This window comes from Lissotriton helveticus, chromosome 4_1 (assembly GCF_964261635.1).
Source record: "Lissotriton helveticus chromosome 4_1, aLisHel1.1, whole genome shotgun sequence".
In the NCBI taxonomy this organism is placed as follows: Eukaryota; Metazoa; Chordata; class Amphibia; order Caudata; family Salamandridae; genus Lissotriton; species Lissotriton helveticus.
In genome coordinates, this window is record NC_136063.1 from 1,479,143,210 (window position 1) to 1,479,161,128 (window position 17,919).

The 17,919-nt window shown below is 42.6% G+C and overlaps 1 protein-coding gene across 3 annotated transcripts in view; it reads left to right on the forward strand.

Moving 5' to 3' along the window:
• The window catches only part of DSP (desmoplakin), a 248,517-nt gene that overhangs the window by 79,844 nt on the left and 150,754 nt on the right, over positions 1 to 17,919 (forward strand). For all 3 annotated transcript variants that reach the window (XM_078688070.1, XM_078688071.1, XM_078688072.1), the window contains exons 3-5: positions 4,926 to 5,074; positions 6,038 to 6,206; positions 14,996 to 15,124. In XM_078688070.1, the coding sequence (XP_078544196.1) occupies positions 4,926 to 5,074; positions 6,038 to 6,206; positions 14,996 to 15,124 (447 nt within the window). The remainder of the gene's footprint in view (positions 1 to 4,925; positions 5,075 to 6,037; positions 6,207 to 14,995; positions 15,125 to 17,919) is intronic.

Below are 17,919 nucleotides of genomic sequence, written 5' to 3' on the forward strand. Positions count from 1 at the left end.
AACTGCTTTGGAGTACACCCACTTAAAGTCCTGCAGGCGATATCTGTCCTTTGTACAAACTGAACGCAGTGCAAGGTGGCTGATGATAGCACTTGGCATGTGTCGGCAATAAAGATAGGTGAAACATTAAAATCTTGCAAGTCCGCACCAAAATAAACTGATTGAAGATGCAGATCTTACCCCCAAAGGTGCCATCTTGGTCATGCACCCTGGATTCATCCTGAGTAAAAAAAAACTCCAGCTAAAGGATCACATCCAGGCAAAGGCCAGATTCCATTTACACGAACTGAAATTAAACTTCACCTATCTTAACAGGACCACTGTATAGCTGTTGAAACTCTGGAATGTGGCAGATTGGCCTACCAAAAAGTACATATCCTCCCTAAAAATAAGAATGCACTCTGACACTTATTTCCTCACTAAATCAATATGTTTTAGTCTTAAAATGCACACATTGACATAGTAGGCCCTGGCACTGAATAGGAATACTTTTGTGTGTGGGTGTGCTCCTTGACACAGGGCAAAATGTTGCCACTCACATTTAGTGAGTGGCAGCATTTTGCTGGGTTGACCCATTGCCCCATGCTGTGAATGACACAAAACAGACCAATGGATAAAAATACCTAAGTCCAGGCCTAAAATTTCCCCCTTCCAACCTTTAACATTAAGGAATTTGTTCCTTCAGAAATATTAAAACTCCTTATCCCAAACCTGTTATCATAAGCTCTGCATGCTTTCACTCTTAGTCCCTTTTAGCGATAACCAGCTTTATGCAATGCTTACTTTGGGTTCATTGGGATCGAATCTTATTTTTCATACCTCAGACTTTGACCCAGAGCAAGAAAGAAAGGGTGAGGAAAGGGAGAAAGAAGGAAGCATAGCAAGCTACGGATACAGTAACAAAGAGAAAGGCAGGGCTGAAAACCAAACCGCAAGAGTCAAATACAGAAACAAGACGTGTAGGACGGTGGAAGAAAGAGGCAGGGGTGGATGCTGAGCTGCCTTGGCATTCAGCAACCCTATCAATTCAGCAGGGCCAGTGGCGAGTGCTTAAGAAAAACGTTGGGCACCTATATTTTTTTAAACAATTGAAGCACTCATTTTATGTATGTATTTCTGCTTTCCTCCAGTTAAGTTTCGTACCTGGAATAGTTATATCTGTCTGCTCCTTATTTAACTGTAATTTGTTTTTCCTCTTCTGTAGCCACTTATGTTATCTCTGTTATAAAAATTCCTATACTTTATGACACTATCTTTGTTATGCTCATGCTTGTTGTCAGTGTTGTAAAGCCCCTCTGGTCCCAGTTCAAGTAGCTGGTGCTAATATGGTTTGAGTGCCTTGAATAGGGCTACCTGTAGTGTGCGGAGTCAACAAAACCCACACTCTTGAGTAAATAAATCAACTTGGAACAATCCACAGCACAGAACAGCTAGTCCTCCTGGAGAGGTGCTCTACCAGGAGAAAGCCAGCAGCACTGCTGGCTGTCAAACCCCAGTAGATCTCTTTGCATCGTTAATAGGAAACTAGAACCTTTTTCAAATCATCATGCAAGTACCAGATAATAATTACTGGATTCCAACAATTGGTGCCTTCTTAACAAATGTACTGGCTTTCCCCAGTTCAAATTAATTTCTACTTTTTTTCCTGGCTTAGATGTTTTGTTAATCTTAGATACAACATGCTATTCTTTAGACTACAATGCAAGGGTTTTTAAGTTACCTGGGAGAACATTTTGCAGTAAAACTTTGCATTAACTGCCAGCAAGAGAGGAGAGGAGAAAAAAATGCACATACAGAAAAGACTGCTTAATTCCAACATACTAGTTTACCCTTGTTGTATGGGTTTTATAGAAAAACGCTTATTTAAGTCACCTGTACTTAAATAATTATAGCTTGCCTTGGCGAGAAAGCTTTAAGATTTCCCACTTGTACAAGTAGTTCCTTGAGGCTATCCTGAAATGTACTTGGCACAAGCACAGTAACTCGAGACTGCTGGATGCATGAATGGTAGAGTGAACAAGGCCTCTCCTAGAGTGGCATGGCCATGGTGCTATGGGCCCTAACGCAGTCATGAATATGGACTTTCCTAACCCCCTAGTGACGTAGTAAAACCCCCTGGGCCGTGTTACCACTGCACCTGCTGCACCATTGATAGCTAAACACTGCTCCTCTGTTTTCCTGCACTGAAGTTTCTTCACTAACTTGACTCACCTACTCCCAGCGCATCCATTTACTGTTGTTATCAACAGCATGCATTAACCTGACTTGTCAGTAAAGACTTGTGAAGGTGACTTTTAAACAGTGCCTTTTCCCAGTCCCTAACTACAGTTTGGAGACCGGCTGCTTCTGCTAAAGCTAGCAATACTGCAACAACAAAAGCTCCAACACATGTTTAGCCTTCCACTGAGCGTGTGTATTTACAATGCAATTGCTAGTGCAGTAAAGATGTGTGTATTTATTTACTGTTGTCCCTCGAAAAAGTGCCTTGCTCAGCACAGAGATCTTGAAATATGTGGATATGATGACCCCTTACTTTGGTGTGTGAAAGCAGATGCCTAAAAGCAGTGGCCCAAAAGCAAGCGGCAAGTGAAAAATGGAGGTTGTATTGTTCCACACATATAAGGGAACCCGGTCTATCCCCCTAATGTAGAATCTAGATCTGGTACTTGATAGCAGATTATTTCTTCATGTCCTTACTGTTTGTATGTAAGGCTTTGTACTGTGAAGGAGTACAAACTGAAAGCCGCACCTTGTCCATTCAATGGTTTATCTAGTAGCCGATGCGAAAACAACCGATAAAATGGTCTTAATTATATCAGTATTTGAAAAAGCCAGTAGGTAGGCTATGCACTCACGCAAACTACACCCATACATGCATTGACTGGACATTGAGCACATGTATGTGGGACAACATAGCTACAGACATCCATTACACACACGCCAAGAGCCATCTATCCACAGACATCCAGTCCCACAGACCTCTTTCATGCAGACACTCAGTTTAAAGATCGACAAGTTATGTTTCTTGCTTGTATTGCACTTAATGCTGCCGCAAGGTGCTAAGGACAGTGAAGAGCTGAACAGAAAGGGAGAATAAAAGAGACTAGTGAGATAGGAACATTGAGAGTGGGTTGATCCTTCCCAAAATACCTGCATCTCCCAGGAAGTTGTGGTTGTGTGTTTCGTAACTGAGGGACCTGGAGGATGGGGGGCGAAAGCTGGGAGCATGCGATTGTTGCAGTAATTCTGCTTAGAAACAACAGAACTATGCCTGGGATCACAGTGCATCAGTATGTAGGGACTGTCACCATACCACATCAGTACCTACGGGCCAAGATCCAGACTAGCTCATAGTGCCTTACTTGTCCTCCTAACCGTCCCAGAGAAACAAGTAAGTTGGCACCCTAGAACACAACACTCTAGACCCTCTCAGGGATCACGGAAGCAGGCTGCTTCCTTTTGTTCTCCCACTCATACAGGTCCATAATAAACGGAGAAGAGAACAAAGAAAATTTAGTTAATTGAAACTTATCGTGCTCTAATATGCAATAACTTTGCTGCAAATAAGAGACCTATACAGGTCAAAAATGTGAATAGGACCATCATTAAACTGTACACAATGAAAAGGGCTGTCATATAGGAAGACAGATCTGCATAAGGCTAACCTCACTATGGAATCAGAGTGAGATATTAGAGATATCTGGGATTAGCGGGGGACCCCATACCTGGCCCGCATAGATAGTTGTACTACATCTCAGGTCACGGAGGTCTCTCTCGTCGCGGCACCTTTGCTCTGCGAGAATGTGTCCTCTCTGCTTTTCAAAACAGCAAGTCTCAGTTTATATGATAAGAACTGTGTGTTTCAAAACAGCAGCTGGATTTCTCTATTGTGTCTAGGTGTTAGTGTCCGACCAGAGCAAAAACAGAGCACAGTGTTTTTTGACCTTGTACGAAATGGTCCGTGTGAATCCCAGCAGAAGAGCAGAATAACAAAACATGTGCAGCCTATTTGGAAAAATAAATGTTTAGCACAAAAACAAGCATGTTCTTTTATTATGTGTGCAATGCAAACACGACTCACTACATGCTGTTAGGCGAACCTAAGTTAGAAAACACAATGGGCCCCACAGAAAATACACGACAAGGTGGGCGGGTCTGCCTATTAAATTAAATCAGAATTACCTTTGGGTGAAGACTTTCCTTCATCTCAATGCAGCTATCTGCGCATGGAGAGCACATGGTATATATTCACTTTCAAATCAAGTTAACTGTTTTGTTTGAAAACATGTTCGAAAAATGTTTTCAAACTATTTTGTCAAATGATTTATATTTGAAATTTGCATTATTTCTAATTGAGGGAAGTCCACATCTACTATTCCATTTCCTATATTTCTTTTCCTTTGTTTTTCCTTTGCCCATTTTGTTTTCTTCACTTCTACTTGCATCACTGTTAATGTTTAATTAGAGTCCACTAAGCTAGCCCACTCTTTTATCCTGCGCTTCCCTCCACAATCTTCCCCATGTGTTTTTGTGTCTTTCTCAGCTCCTCTGAAACGCCTGAAAGATTCTCGCCCTTCTTTTCCCTTTCATCAGTGGTCCACCTTCACTTTTTTTGTTTTGATTTACCCGTTTCCTATTCTTCTGTGTTTCTTGGTACGCTGATGAGTCATCTGAAGCTCATGGCTCTGCATCTTACATTTCCTTCTCTTATTGAGTACTTTTCAAAAAAAGTACGTTTTTTTTCAATTTGCTTTCCATTTTAAGTTAGTTTGTTAAATTTGGTCTGAAAAACCTTATTTTCGGTCACGTTGGTTTGAATATTTCACTTATTTCTGATTTTCTTTCTTTCTTCCAAGTGCTTTATCTGTATATAATGCTCAGACTGTGCTCCAGTTTTTCATTGTTTGTAAAAATGTATCTTACAGGAACTGAATTTTGGTGATGGATCCCAGTTGCTGAGAAACCGAGAGTTGGATGAAACTATGGGGCTGGCAAATGAAAACATGGAAATCATTGCTGGCCTTATTGGAGAAATGAGGCAAATGGGAAAGCCTTGTGACAACTACCACAAAAGGTAACTCATTTGCAAATAGTGGGAAGAAGGATAGTGCTCCTGGTGTGTCTTTCCACTGTCTAGTGTGGGCAACAAGATTGAGGTTGGAGAGTGGGAGCTGGGCGTGATTGATTGCTATGTTGCGCAGCCTGTTAGGAACAGGAGTGGATTGTAATGGCATTTGAAGATCTTTCCCATCTTGCTAAAGATATGCACATTACACTTGTGACGAGGTACTGAACTCCTCCAGTAGCCTTGATTTCTGTGAAAAAGTTGTTTTTATTTTGACAAAACCTTTTATTTGCATTTTTTAACAAACAGAAGATTTTTAGCATCAGTCGAGTACCTGCCAGCATCATAATCCCATTTATCACAACTGGTATCTCTTCACCAAGTCCAGAAACATAAAGTTACTGACCATACATCTTACTCCTACAACACAGATCTGAGAAGAAGCCACCAATAAGAGAGAAACCTGACACCCCCCACCCCCTGCTGTGTCACTCGCGACCAGATTTTCAGGTTCAACATCTGACTTTATGCGCATACAGTACAATCGTCCATTACCCCTCGCCAATCCACAAGCTTGGGAAAGGCGGCTCGTCTCCATTTCTTTGATATGCTATGTTTCGCTACCAGTCAGCACCAATCCCACAATTATCGGAGTGCTCTGTCCAGCTTCTCACTCGTCCATTATTCCCAGTGAAACAACCTTGAGATGTCAGGGAAAAAGCACGGCCCACCGCCCTCCACGAAATCATGAACCTTCTACCAATATTATGAAATATCCGGACACCGCCATGCAGTATATTAAAATGAGCATGGAATATCTTGTGTACCTACTCCCCGCACCCTTGTAGATGGCACAAATGCATGGTTACTGAGCATTAAAATCCAGGATTAACTGTCCCTGCAGCTCAATTTTGTACTTAAAAAGATGATAGACAAATAAAGTATTATTGTCAATGTGTACTTCTTTCACAGGTTTCTTCAGCTTCAGGAACAAATGCGTGCCCTTCAAAAAGCAATTCAGACGCCGCGTGGAAGGAAAAGCTCAAAGGGTGGTGGATTCTCCTCTCAGAGCGGCTCCGGGTGGGATGAATACACCAAGCGCATCACTACTGACACTTTAAGTCAGATCCGACAACAAAAGGTAACATGATGGCGGACCCACTCATTGAGTGGGTAAAACACTCTTTCCTTATGTGACTTTTCTTATATTCTGCGTTTTGGTTATGGTTGGCTGACTTCATTTGTGGGGTGGACGCAAGGTAGTAATGAGGTACTGGTGATTTAAAATGTTGAATGGCATCTCTTTCCAGTGAGAAGGTTTTTTGTGTAGTGGAATTTTCTTCTTTGTTTTAAACTTTCTATTTTGCTGCTGAATTTATTTTCATGTTTTACTTGTTGATGATCTTGCCAGCGTCAGAGAGTTCTAAACATTAGAAGTCGTGTTAATAGGGCATGAAGAAATGGAATGTTATTCCCAAAAACAGGTCAACAAAAAAATAATGTATGTTTTGCATATATATTTGTTGAGAGCCATCCCTGCTGTGACAACATTTCTGAGTGACGGTTGCAATCAGGAGTAACGAAGGACATTACAAATGAACATATCAAGGCGGATGACCCTAGTGTCATAGAGTACTGTGCAAACGGTACCAAGAGAGTCTTCTAAGCTCTTCTGAACTTGAGAGGATCTGTTTTTTGTCAGAGGTGAAGCTCAAGAGAGTTCAAAAAGAAGAAGAAGAAACCTGGAAGTGGAGTTTAGATAGTGCCTAGCAAGGTTTTGGGTTTCTAAGCTTCTGGGACTGCAGTCCTCACCTCTGCAGGGTTACTCGGTGCGATATTCATATTATTTTTTTGTCTACCCAGAGTTTCTCCACTGGAATCCAGTTAATTGGACTTATTATCATTTGCTCAACTTGACAAAATCAAAAAGGCTAGTTAAATAATATTGTTTCAAATGTTTTTGGGTAATGTTGTTAAATCAGGTTTTCATTTATATGTGGGGAAAACCCCTTCAATAGCTTGGTTTCTAGCACATAGTTTGACTTCCCGAGCTATCTGTACAAGTGCCCATGCTCCTGAGACAGAGTTTATGCACATCAAGTGTAGACACACCGCAGTAATGGGGGTTCAAGGCAGCTTGGCTAAGATTTATAGAGAGGGACAATGGTGCAGATTGAGTTGAAAGAAGCAAAAACATCCTGAATCCCACAGTTCCCACACATAATAATGTGATGGCGCTGTGAGATTCAGGATGTTTATTGTTGACTATAACCGCTTCCATGCGTCGGAGGGCCCCCGGCCGTCTGATGTCATGGTGGGCGTTTGCGAAGTACGGCCGGGAGCTGTCCGAACCGCGCACGGGTGGGATTCTCCCGCACAGCGGGGGAATTCCGGCCGCAGCGAAGCGGTTAAAGTTCTACTGTATTGCCATTGAGGTAATTAAAATTTTGTTCAAAGAACCTAGTATGACATTTATTTTAGATATGTTTTTTAATTGTTTTAGTTTGTAATTATGACTGTGTAAGTGAAGGAATATGTTGTAATGAGAGATCTATTAATTACGTGTATGTGTTTTATTTTGATTACATTGATTAATGTAGTTGTTTCTAAAACTTTTTTCCTGCTACAACTGGAAGGTGCTGGTTAGATATTGAGAGTCGGGGCTCAAGATGTGAGAGTAAGGCAACGAGTACCATCACTAGACGTTATCAATGCTCATTGAGTCTCAAAGGGGAGTTTGAGAATCCAAAAGTTGTCATCTGCTAAGCAGTCAGACAGGATGTGTGAGGAGGGGAAGCTCTGCAAGAGTTTTGCCTTTGACCAGGACTGGGGGCCAAGGCCTGCTTGTCTCCCTGCTGGGTGAGGAGACATCACCCAGGGAATCCGAGGCCACCTGCCCTGTAGCCTGGAACACCAGCGCCTGGCTGCTTGTGAAGACCAGTGTGCACTGTGAGAAAGAGGAGAGCTTTGGAGGGAGCAAGGTCCAGTGGGGAGCCCTGTCGAGAGGCCTCCCTGTGCGAGACGTGAGGAAACGGCTGCTGCGCCAATCGGGCCATTGCCTGTGTGTAGGACAGAGTCAGCGACCTCCGTATGCCAGGAGAGGGCTGCTGCGAATTGAGCCTTTGCTATGCTGTGCCAATCGGGCCTGAGCCATGTATAGCGCAGGGTCCGTGACTCCATATCCCACCCAGGAGGGGCCGCCATGAAAAAGACTGCTATGAGGTAAGGGTCAAAGACTTGTGTGGTAGTGGACGGTGAACCCCTGTGCCAGGAGGGGCTGCTGTGAAGGATTTCACTGTGCCAATCGGGCAGGAACCCATGTGCTGTAAGATACAGTGACCTCGTATTCCAGAGGGGGTCACTGGGAGCATTAAGAACTGCAACCTGATTTGCCACCTTGTCAGTGTGGACGCTGTGGGAGTACATACGCACCATCCCCCAGATGAAGGAATGCCTCTTTGAACCTAATGGGTCTCCTATAACCCTCTTTGAATATGTTTGAGGTTAAACTGCGTTGTGACAAACATTTATGGTTCATAAAAAAATCAAAACTTAGTTTGCACATATTCAGATTAAAGGCAGTCTTCTCAAGTATGTGACTCTTAAAGCCTTGTGGGAGACGCACCAAAACTGACTGGACCACATATTTTACTCTATTAAAAAAACACACACTGTTCTGCAAATGTATTTATCAACCTGAAATTCCTTTTTTTGTTTGACGACATAGGGTGGAGTCACACAGTGACTGCACCCATTTTAGGGTCAAAGTCTACCAGACAGTACAGCTGTCTGGTTGCGAAAAGACTTCTTGTGGGCTTTCTCAAAGCTTCCCTGGAAATGCATTCCACCCATTGCTTAATATTGGCTTTGTGGTTTTTGAGGATTCAGTTTGCTGGCCTAATTTGTTTTAGGTTGTCCAGCATGTCTTAAGTCTCCCCCCTGGAGCAAAGCTTGTTCACCATCTCTCCTTGTATTTTTAAATGAGTCCTCCTTTCTGTAAACAAGCCTTTAAATTGTGTTCTTGTCGTGTCACATTTGCTGTGCATTCATAGACAGAGTTGAAATGTCAGGCTGTGTCTTCCGAGGGAGCTTAGCATTTACTTTTCTTTCTCTGACTTCAAAGCAAGAGGATTTATGTGACAATCTTGCCGGGTACTGGGAAAGAAACGTTTTTGTTTCTGGCACACAACAAAATTTAAATGTATGTAAATGAACTGTTCAAATATTTCAGAATATAGCTGAATTCGGAAAGCACAAATGAAGCACATATTTTTGTAATTCCGAAGTATGGTGGAAACAAATATTTTAATAAGATCAAAACAAATCAGTACACTAGGTGATTCTATTTCCAAAGATTATTGCTTGTGCGCTGTATAGATTTATCAGTAAAACTGTCTGTGCAAATGTAAGATAATTTCAATTGAAAATGTGTTGTCTGTAATGGCAGTGTGCTACCATATCATGCATACTTCACACTACACCACTCCACTCTACACCGCTCTACTCCACTCTGTGTCCCTCCACTCCACTCTGCGCTGCACTCTACGTCACTATATGCAACTCCACTCTACGCCATTTCACTCCAGGCCTCTCTAACCGACTACACTCTACAACTGTATGCCGCTCTATTCTATGCCGCTCTAAGATGCTCCACTCTACGACACTTTATTCTACTCTACTTCTCGGCACTCTTCACCACTCTCCTCCACTCTTCGCCACTTTGCTCCACTCTTCACCATTCTGCTCCATTTTTAGCCACTTCCCTCTACACCACTAACTTTTAGCCATGCTGAACAGCAGCCACATTAGTGTACAACATGACTTAAACTCATTGGCAAAGCCAAGAGCTTGTGCTAAGGCGAGACCTACTGGCTTTCCAGGTCTTGTTATTTTTAGCTTTGAGAATACTATTTTCACCCTTACTGGTGTGCAAATAATCATATTACAGCTGGGACTGAAATTCCCTGTGCAGTTTACAAAACATGCGCTTGGAAACAATATGAAATGTTTCCTTAATAGAACCAACCCCCAAAATACCGTTTTACAATTCTGCTAGGTTCCACACTCCATCAGTTGTTCATTACAGACCATGCACTGCAAAGTGGGTGTGACCATGACAGTGCTCCTAACTGTGTTTACAATCAAGAGGCGATGTGGTTGCAGAAACAGCCTTAGCACTGGGCTCCAGGTTTTCATCTTTTTATTAAAAATGCTGGTTTATCAAACCCTCCCTAATCCCAAAATGGTAAATCAATGCCTGGCTATAGACAGCAGTGTTTCATGAGACCAGTTGACGTACACATTGAGAGATTAAATATTACAAATGTGTGCATTAACCAGCACTGGATTACTCCAAAAACAATTAAGCAAGCATACAGAAATGACAGCAGTAAACCTTGCTTTTTAGATTTCGCCTGCACAGAGCTTGCGCTGAGCTTGAGAAATGTATTGTTTTTAATATAAACTTAAAAGGGACTTGCATCCAGCCTCCTCTCTTTCCTGGCTTCTCATTGGTTCCGGGGCTTGACACTTACCTCTCCTCCATTTCTATTGGCTGTAGTTATTTTCCTGGTTTTACCAATGCTTGTTCCTCGTCTGCTTCCCTTATCAGTTTCCCGCTGCCGAAATACTGCTAACGTCCGCTTTGGTTGAATTATATTTTCATGAAGTTTTGCCTTTTGCTATTGCAGCATATGTATATAACAATTTATCACCCGGAGAGATTAAGTGATTTGCATAGAATCACAGGATGTTGCGCAGTGCTGCTAAGACTCGAACCGGGATCCCCAGCTCTCGAGTCAGCAGCTCTGACCACTGCGCCACATCCTCTCCACCCCTGTGTTGTCTATCAGGGATCTCTTTCCTTCTCCTGGACGATGATTGATGAAAACATCTCTTTATTCATTACATAGGCGAAACAGATGCATTACCAATGCTTGTTATAAGTGCCATCAGTTTCCTTCAGACCAGAGTTTAACCTGTTCCTAGGTAGTGGAGTTATCAGATGCACTGAAATTCAATAGCAGGGAACTGTTTTCCCTGGAATTAGGGCTGTTGTGCAAGTGTCCTTGTCTCTACCTCTCTGCAAGGGCTCTTTGATCATGCGTGCATGGCTGATAAGGAAATCAGGTGGTAGTGATCCTGGGCGCATCTCCATGGTGATTCATGGTGAACAGCAGAGCCTACACCCTTTTACTGGCGTTGGCAGACCTACTGTATTTGCTTCTGTTGCTTTGTTTGGCATTATAATGAGACCGATTTCCTGTTAAGGGTTTAAAGTCCAAGGTAATGATTGGACATGGGCTCACTCGATGAGACATCCCCGACCTCACCGAGCATGGGCGTGGAGCTGTGCAGCATGTGTTGTCATTGCTTTACTGCCTGTTCCTAATTGTACATTACTAGTATCGCCTCCTTTCTCGGTTTTGCTTGTCTTTGTAACTCAGTGAAACCAGACTGTATGTCGACCACAATAGTTCTTGAAATTGTGGCTCACATGAGCGCATGGTTTGTTAAGGCTTGTTGCAGGGCGTACGAAAGCATACATGGTTTAGCGCCCAAATTTGTGACAGATATGATCTAAAAAGTTGTACCTTCACATAACGTGAGATTGACCCATGCTATCAAACTGACTGTTCTGAGATACTGGAAAAGTAAATCTTGCGGCACTGAGTTATCGGTAATGGCGCCCACCCTGTGGAACTCTCTTCTTCTAAAAATTCGTCAGGCTGCGGATTTCAACTCTTTTAGAAAATGTTTGAAGACCTGGTTGTTCAAACAAGCTTGCAAATTATAAAGCAGTAGCATGGCTCTCCAATCATAGCAGTACAACAGTGCCAAGGGACCAAGATAAGTGAAAACTAACTGTGGCCAAATAGGAGTTTTGGCATCACCATATCATTTTAGAGTTCCATTGATGTGTGCTACTGTCTTACTGTCTAACACGGATGACACACTGCCCATGAGACCTCAGCAGTTCTCAGAGAACATTTACAGCGAGGCTTGGGATTTCTGGCTGCTGATTGGTTGATGGGTTTTCGTGTTTTGAGCCAATTGGGAAAAGTTTTTCTAAGAGTAATTTGCAAATCCATCGCCGACTGAAGGATGTGCTTTCATGCAGTCTGGTCATGTGTATGGTTCACTGCCTGAACTTATTCGAATGTCACCAGATGTGAGGCTGTACTTGGTGGACGAGAGGAATCGGAGCACACAGAATGTCATAAATCATCCTAAAAGCATGGACTACAGTGGGTAACCACGGTATGCCAAATTCATTATACACCATAACACAATAAGTACAAATGCAAGATTGGGTCAAGTACTGTGAAATTCCTGCAAATCAGACCATTTGTCTCTCCCCAGGACACCAACACCTTACTGTACAAAGTTGGCTAGCATGCGTTTTTTTCAAAGGCCCTTGTGATGACACGGACATGACCTCAAAGGCGCAGTTTGATTCTGTGATGTTAGTGATTTATGGATTTCGCACTCAGTGTGCGTATACACTGTGCGCTCATTCAGCCTACATCGGAAAGTCGATGAAAGTAAGAAACTTGGTAACGGAATTGTATGATCTTTCATTTTCTAATTAAAAAATCAATAATAGTTTCAAAACAGCACTGGTTCCAAGTCCTGGTCAAGCCGGTATGACAGCTTAGCGAGTTGAGCGCCCCCTACAGAAACCTGTGTGCATCCAGAAGTCGCGGGTGTGCATCCAAGCAAATCTGCTCCGTTCATGGTTCTGAGGTTGATCCAATCAGTACCATTGAGTTTGTCTTGTAATTCTGAATTGAGTTTTATGGGATCCACAAAATAACATTCAATGTTATTCAACAACAACAACAAATGATTATGGCCAAGGATTCCAAGCTCCAACTATCCTACCTTATCCAGTAACCTATCTTTAATACTAATTTCAAAAGGGGCCAACAGTCATCGGAACAAGAACCGTTGAGTTTCCTGCAGCATACAGTCCCTCTGTATGTCATGTAATGTTAAATTAATTACTGGTCACACTCAGGACTTCAATAGGATACCTTAAAAAAGAAGACCTTTTTCAGTCTTCCATACTTGGATTTAGTGTGCCTCTAATTGATACTAACCATATTCTAAGGGCTGCGAAAACCCTGATTTATCTATATAAAGTTTTGTATAGCGCGAACATGACCCAGGTGGGTATCAGAGCACTTTACATACGGTTGAGGAAGACATATGAAAACAGCTAGTGGGGATAAAAATCAAGGTAAAAGTGGGACAATATACAACAGGAGCAGGCTAAAATTAAGGTGGACATCGAAGCAGGTTGGGTGAGAACGAAAAGTAGAGCAATATACATCAAGAATAAACAAGACAATATGGCAGGCGACAATGGGTCGCAACAAATGACATGTATACAGTAAGCTATAGGCAGGAGGAGCAAAGCATCTAGTTCAAGGCATCGTTCATTAGTAGAGCTTTAACTTCCCTTTTGAAGGCAAGTGTAGAGGGAATCCGTCTTGTTTCACCTGAAGGGAGTTCCAGATTCTTGGGGCGATGCCAGAGAATGAGCGATTGTAAGTTTTAAGCTTGGGCACAAACAGTACTCTGTGTCGGAATGAGGATTCCAAGATGTGTAAAAATTACAGCATACAACAGTTTCCCCCCTGCAAAGAAATGCCAGGTAAAACCTGCAACATTCTGTGTTGCTTACCTTAGAACTAGGAAGAACATGCATTACTATGGTATCTGAACGTGGAATGGGTTCATATTCCACCCAACAGTATTGGTATTCATCGGGTGGAGGCCTACGTGTTGAATCCTTATAAACTAAATTTTCCAAGAAAGTGCCCCTTAAAAGCGTGCTGGGATGTGTGAGCACGGTACAACCTACAGCGTGAAATAGCTGCACAATACAGTATTTTCATCAAAAGTATTTTCACAGTAGCTTAGGGTGGGGCAGGCGTCCTTTATTTTGTTTTGTGTGTAGGAATGAATGTTTTGTATCCACATACTTGTTTTACCACACCCATTTGAGTCATTTGAAGTTTGCTCAACAAGACAGCTTGATCATGGCTTTGGGTACGCTTTCTTTAGGAAATAATACACTGCTGAAACCTGCCTAGGAAAGTTCAAACTTGACATTTTCTATATTTTTGGAAACTTTATACTTTTTTTATATTCCATGATTATTCTGAATTTTTCTTGTTAACACTGCAATTTTATATGAAAAGTAAATGAAAGGCTAAGGACGTTTCCTGATGTTTCTTCCATGTATCTGCAGAAAACACTCACTGTTGGATGTGTGATCTTAGAAAACAGGTAGTTTAGCTTTTTGCAGAATGGGTGCATTTCTAGAGTGTTTTCTCTATGCGCTTTTCAATAAAAAATATGTTTGCCTTAAAACGGTGTAGATACTTAAATTCGAAGGCTAATTTTCCTGATCTGCATGAGTATTTCCTTACTGTGTTACGTGCCTCTCATTTTGGGCCCAATGTACAAAATTTCCACTTGCAAAGTGTAATGCCTTTTTCCAAATGGAAAGGAATTGCACTAACCTGTGTATTAATATGTCGGTTTCCAAAATTCTGAATTGTAGTGGGTCTCAATCTGGGCTACCTGATGAGTATTTGTGAGGTAGGTCTCAAATTGGGACCCACTACGATTGGATGCCATCACAGCCGTTGTGGCCTGTAGCAGCTGTCAGTATACCACCATGACTGTGATCACACTTTAAAAAAAAGTCTGTTTAAAAAAAAAAATGTAATTGCAGCCCCTTTTCCTTAAAGGACGTTGGGCTTCATTTAAAATGAACATTTTCTTTTTCGTTTGGTTTGTTTGAGTGTTGGGCAGTAGTCCCATGGGCGACTGCCTATTCCACACAAACTTTTTTCTGTTTTTGACTATAGTTTATTTGTGATAGTAATTTTCACCTTGCCTTTTCCCTCCACACAGCGCCAGATGGAGTTGACAGATTGGGGGTTTGATGCCGCATCTGTAGAACAACAGATCAGCAACCACAGGAAGTTTCACAACGCCATTGCAGATTATCGATGGGAGCTGGATAAAATCAAAGTCGACCTGGTAAGATCGCCTGTCTAAGTGATGGTATTGCAATGCATTTAACACGCGGCTACTTATCTCATATGAGCTCTAATTCGTGGCTCCAGAGGGGAAAGCAATATGTAGGATGCGTATTTCCGGGAACACAGTCTAGCAACTTCTCCATGCTCTGGTGCAGCATCAAATCTCCATAACATAAATGAAGCATATATCCGGACCTGACACACAACATCTTACTCATCAAATATTCAGCGATTTCTACTATTGCCACTACCAACCATGCATAAATCACTACTCTAATGCACCTTTGTGTTACACCAGCACACTCACCATCTCCATCACCTGTTGTTACGACTCTCTGACCCTTATGTGTGACGCTCTACTCTCACACATAGGACACTCTCCTTCCATGCTTGTTCCACCAATATGTGCAAGCTCACCCTTGCTTTACTTTGCAAAAGGTAAAAGTGATAGGACTTTAAAGCAAAATCCAACAGAGGTCCATCCTGTGGAGTTTTAATGCCAACGTAAACATAGGTTTGCGACTTCTTTAACATTTCTGTTTTGGCAGGTTCTACAATTTCCAAGAACATCAATTCCGTGAATGATATTTTAAGTAGGTTAGAAAAATAACAACAAAAGAGTGCTACTTGATGAAAAGCAAAAAGGTAGCTGAGCACAAGAAGTCAACAACACCAATTAGGTGTGTTTAGAAAGCCCTCACTCACCGACCTAGTCGGTGACATGCTTCATCATCGGGCCCCACTGGGTGTGACCGAATGTCACCCCAGTGTGCTTCAACGCCAGATTTACTGCGGAGCGGGTAATGTGAACATGTGAAGGCTAGGTGATAGATTTACGTGAATAGTGTGAGGTGGTGACTTAAAAATGGCTTGGGTGTATAAAAAATTCATTTAATGGTTGATCACCAAGGGCATATTAAAATATGTGTTGGTAAACAAGGTCAACTAAATTGGATGGCCTGTTTCCAATAACATTACGTGAGCGGTCAACATGTTTCAGCCAATGTTGGTATGATTAACCTGGCATTCGTCAGGACCTAGAGTGACTAAACCCCGGCGGTATGAGCGCGCTAAGGCCCACCCTACCAAGGGACGTGAAAGTAAAAAGATCTGTCGAAGTGCACTGGGAAGGTGGCTTCACCGATCAAAAAACGGGAGGCTCAACCCTTCTAGTCTCAGAATAGGAGACTCAAAAATTAGATGCACCTGTAAAGATAAAGGGTACAGACAGACATAAACAGACAAATACACAATTAGTTATTGTTCTGCAGGCCACCGGACATACAGTGGTGACTAGTGCTCAGGTGTACAGACAAGTGCACAACACACGACTACATCGCAGAGGTGTGTGGTTCTGCCTGTGGCTATCTATTCTCATACTACATGATAGCATTATCAGTGTAATATAATTATCACGTAGTGCCAGTGTCGATGGGCGAACAACATTGATGCCCACCAGTGAGCATGTGTTATTTCATGCGGCGCATAAAAACTGCGTGGTATGGTGGGGGATGGGCGTAACACTACGGATCCCAGTCTATACCGCGTTTTTGGGTAGGAACTAAACGATCAATGGGCCAAGGGCCAGTGACCAATATCACCAGGAAAGCGAAATGCTCGTTTAATGGTTCTCACTTGCAAGGAGAGAAAATTTCACCCCATAGACTGCGGGAGGGGAGTGACGGCGTATTTGGCACATCCTGTAAAATTCGGAAAGACAAACAAACAAACAAACGACAAACTTAGTAGGGAAGCCTCGCAAGGTACTTAGCTCAAGCCGGAGAAATGAAGGAGACAGCCGAAACCGCAATCACGCCCACGACGCCAGGCACCCTTTTGTGAACCTGACCAGCCCTCACGATCGCGTCTCGACGATCAAGAGGCGGAAGGGTCAGGCTGTATATGAAGCCGGAGCTCTGTCACCAGCGTGCGCTCTTCCGAGAATGGGCGTGGCCAAAGGCGCGTTTACGTGAGGACGACCAATGGGGGAAAGCGGTCGCAGTAAACACTCAGTAATAGACGTAGAAAGACTAGCACGTCTCAACTACTATCGTATTATCTGCCATAGCGATTAGAGTAACTGTAAGGAATGGAAAAGCCACATTAGATAGAACAACTCCCGGCACTGCCGTGGTTGTAGTGAATATGGAAAGGCAGGGTTACCATATTAATTGTAATCACGGGGAATAGCGATATTAAAGCTAAAAATAGCGATATTAAAGCTAAAAATAGCAAAGGGGTCACAAAAAGGGGTTCACAAAAAGGGTTCTGTTGAATGTGAGCTCACACGTTCCAATTAAAGGAGTTGACAATGCGCATAATGCAGCTAAGCTCGACCCCTTAAATAGGGAATGTAAGAGAGGACGCCTTTAAAAATGAAACAGAACGTAAAGGCCTGGTGTAATCTGATGACCAGCAAACCGATAGTCAGAGATCAATCAGAGATCAATCCCACAAGGAGGTTTATTTTCTAATAGCCCCCCATGGAATGTCATCATTCAGACCACTGAGGTGGGTGCCAAGCCGATACACCCATCGCTGTTCCTTCTCAAACAGTCTTTCCACAGTATTGGGGCCTTCAGTGAGCTGTTCAATCACAGTCCATCTTAGATCATTGGTGGTATGATTAGCTTGTAAGAAATGGTCGCTCATCTTGGTGGTGGTCTTCTTGCATCTTATATTACTTCTGTGTTCACATACCCTCTGTTTGACCTTTCTCGTGGTCATGCCCACGTATCGGTATGAACAGGGGCATGTGATGAGATAAACAACGTTAGCTGAATTACAATTAGT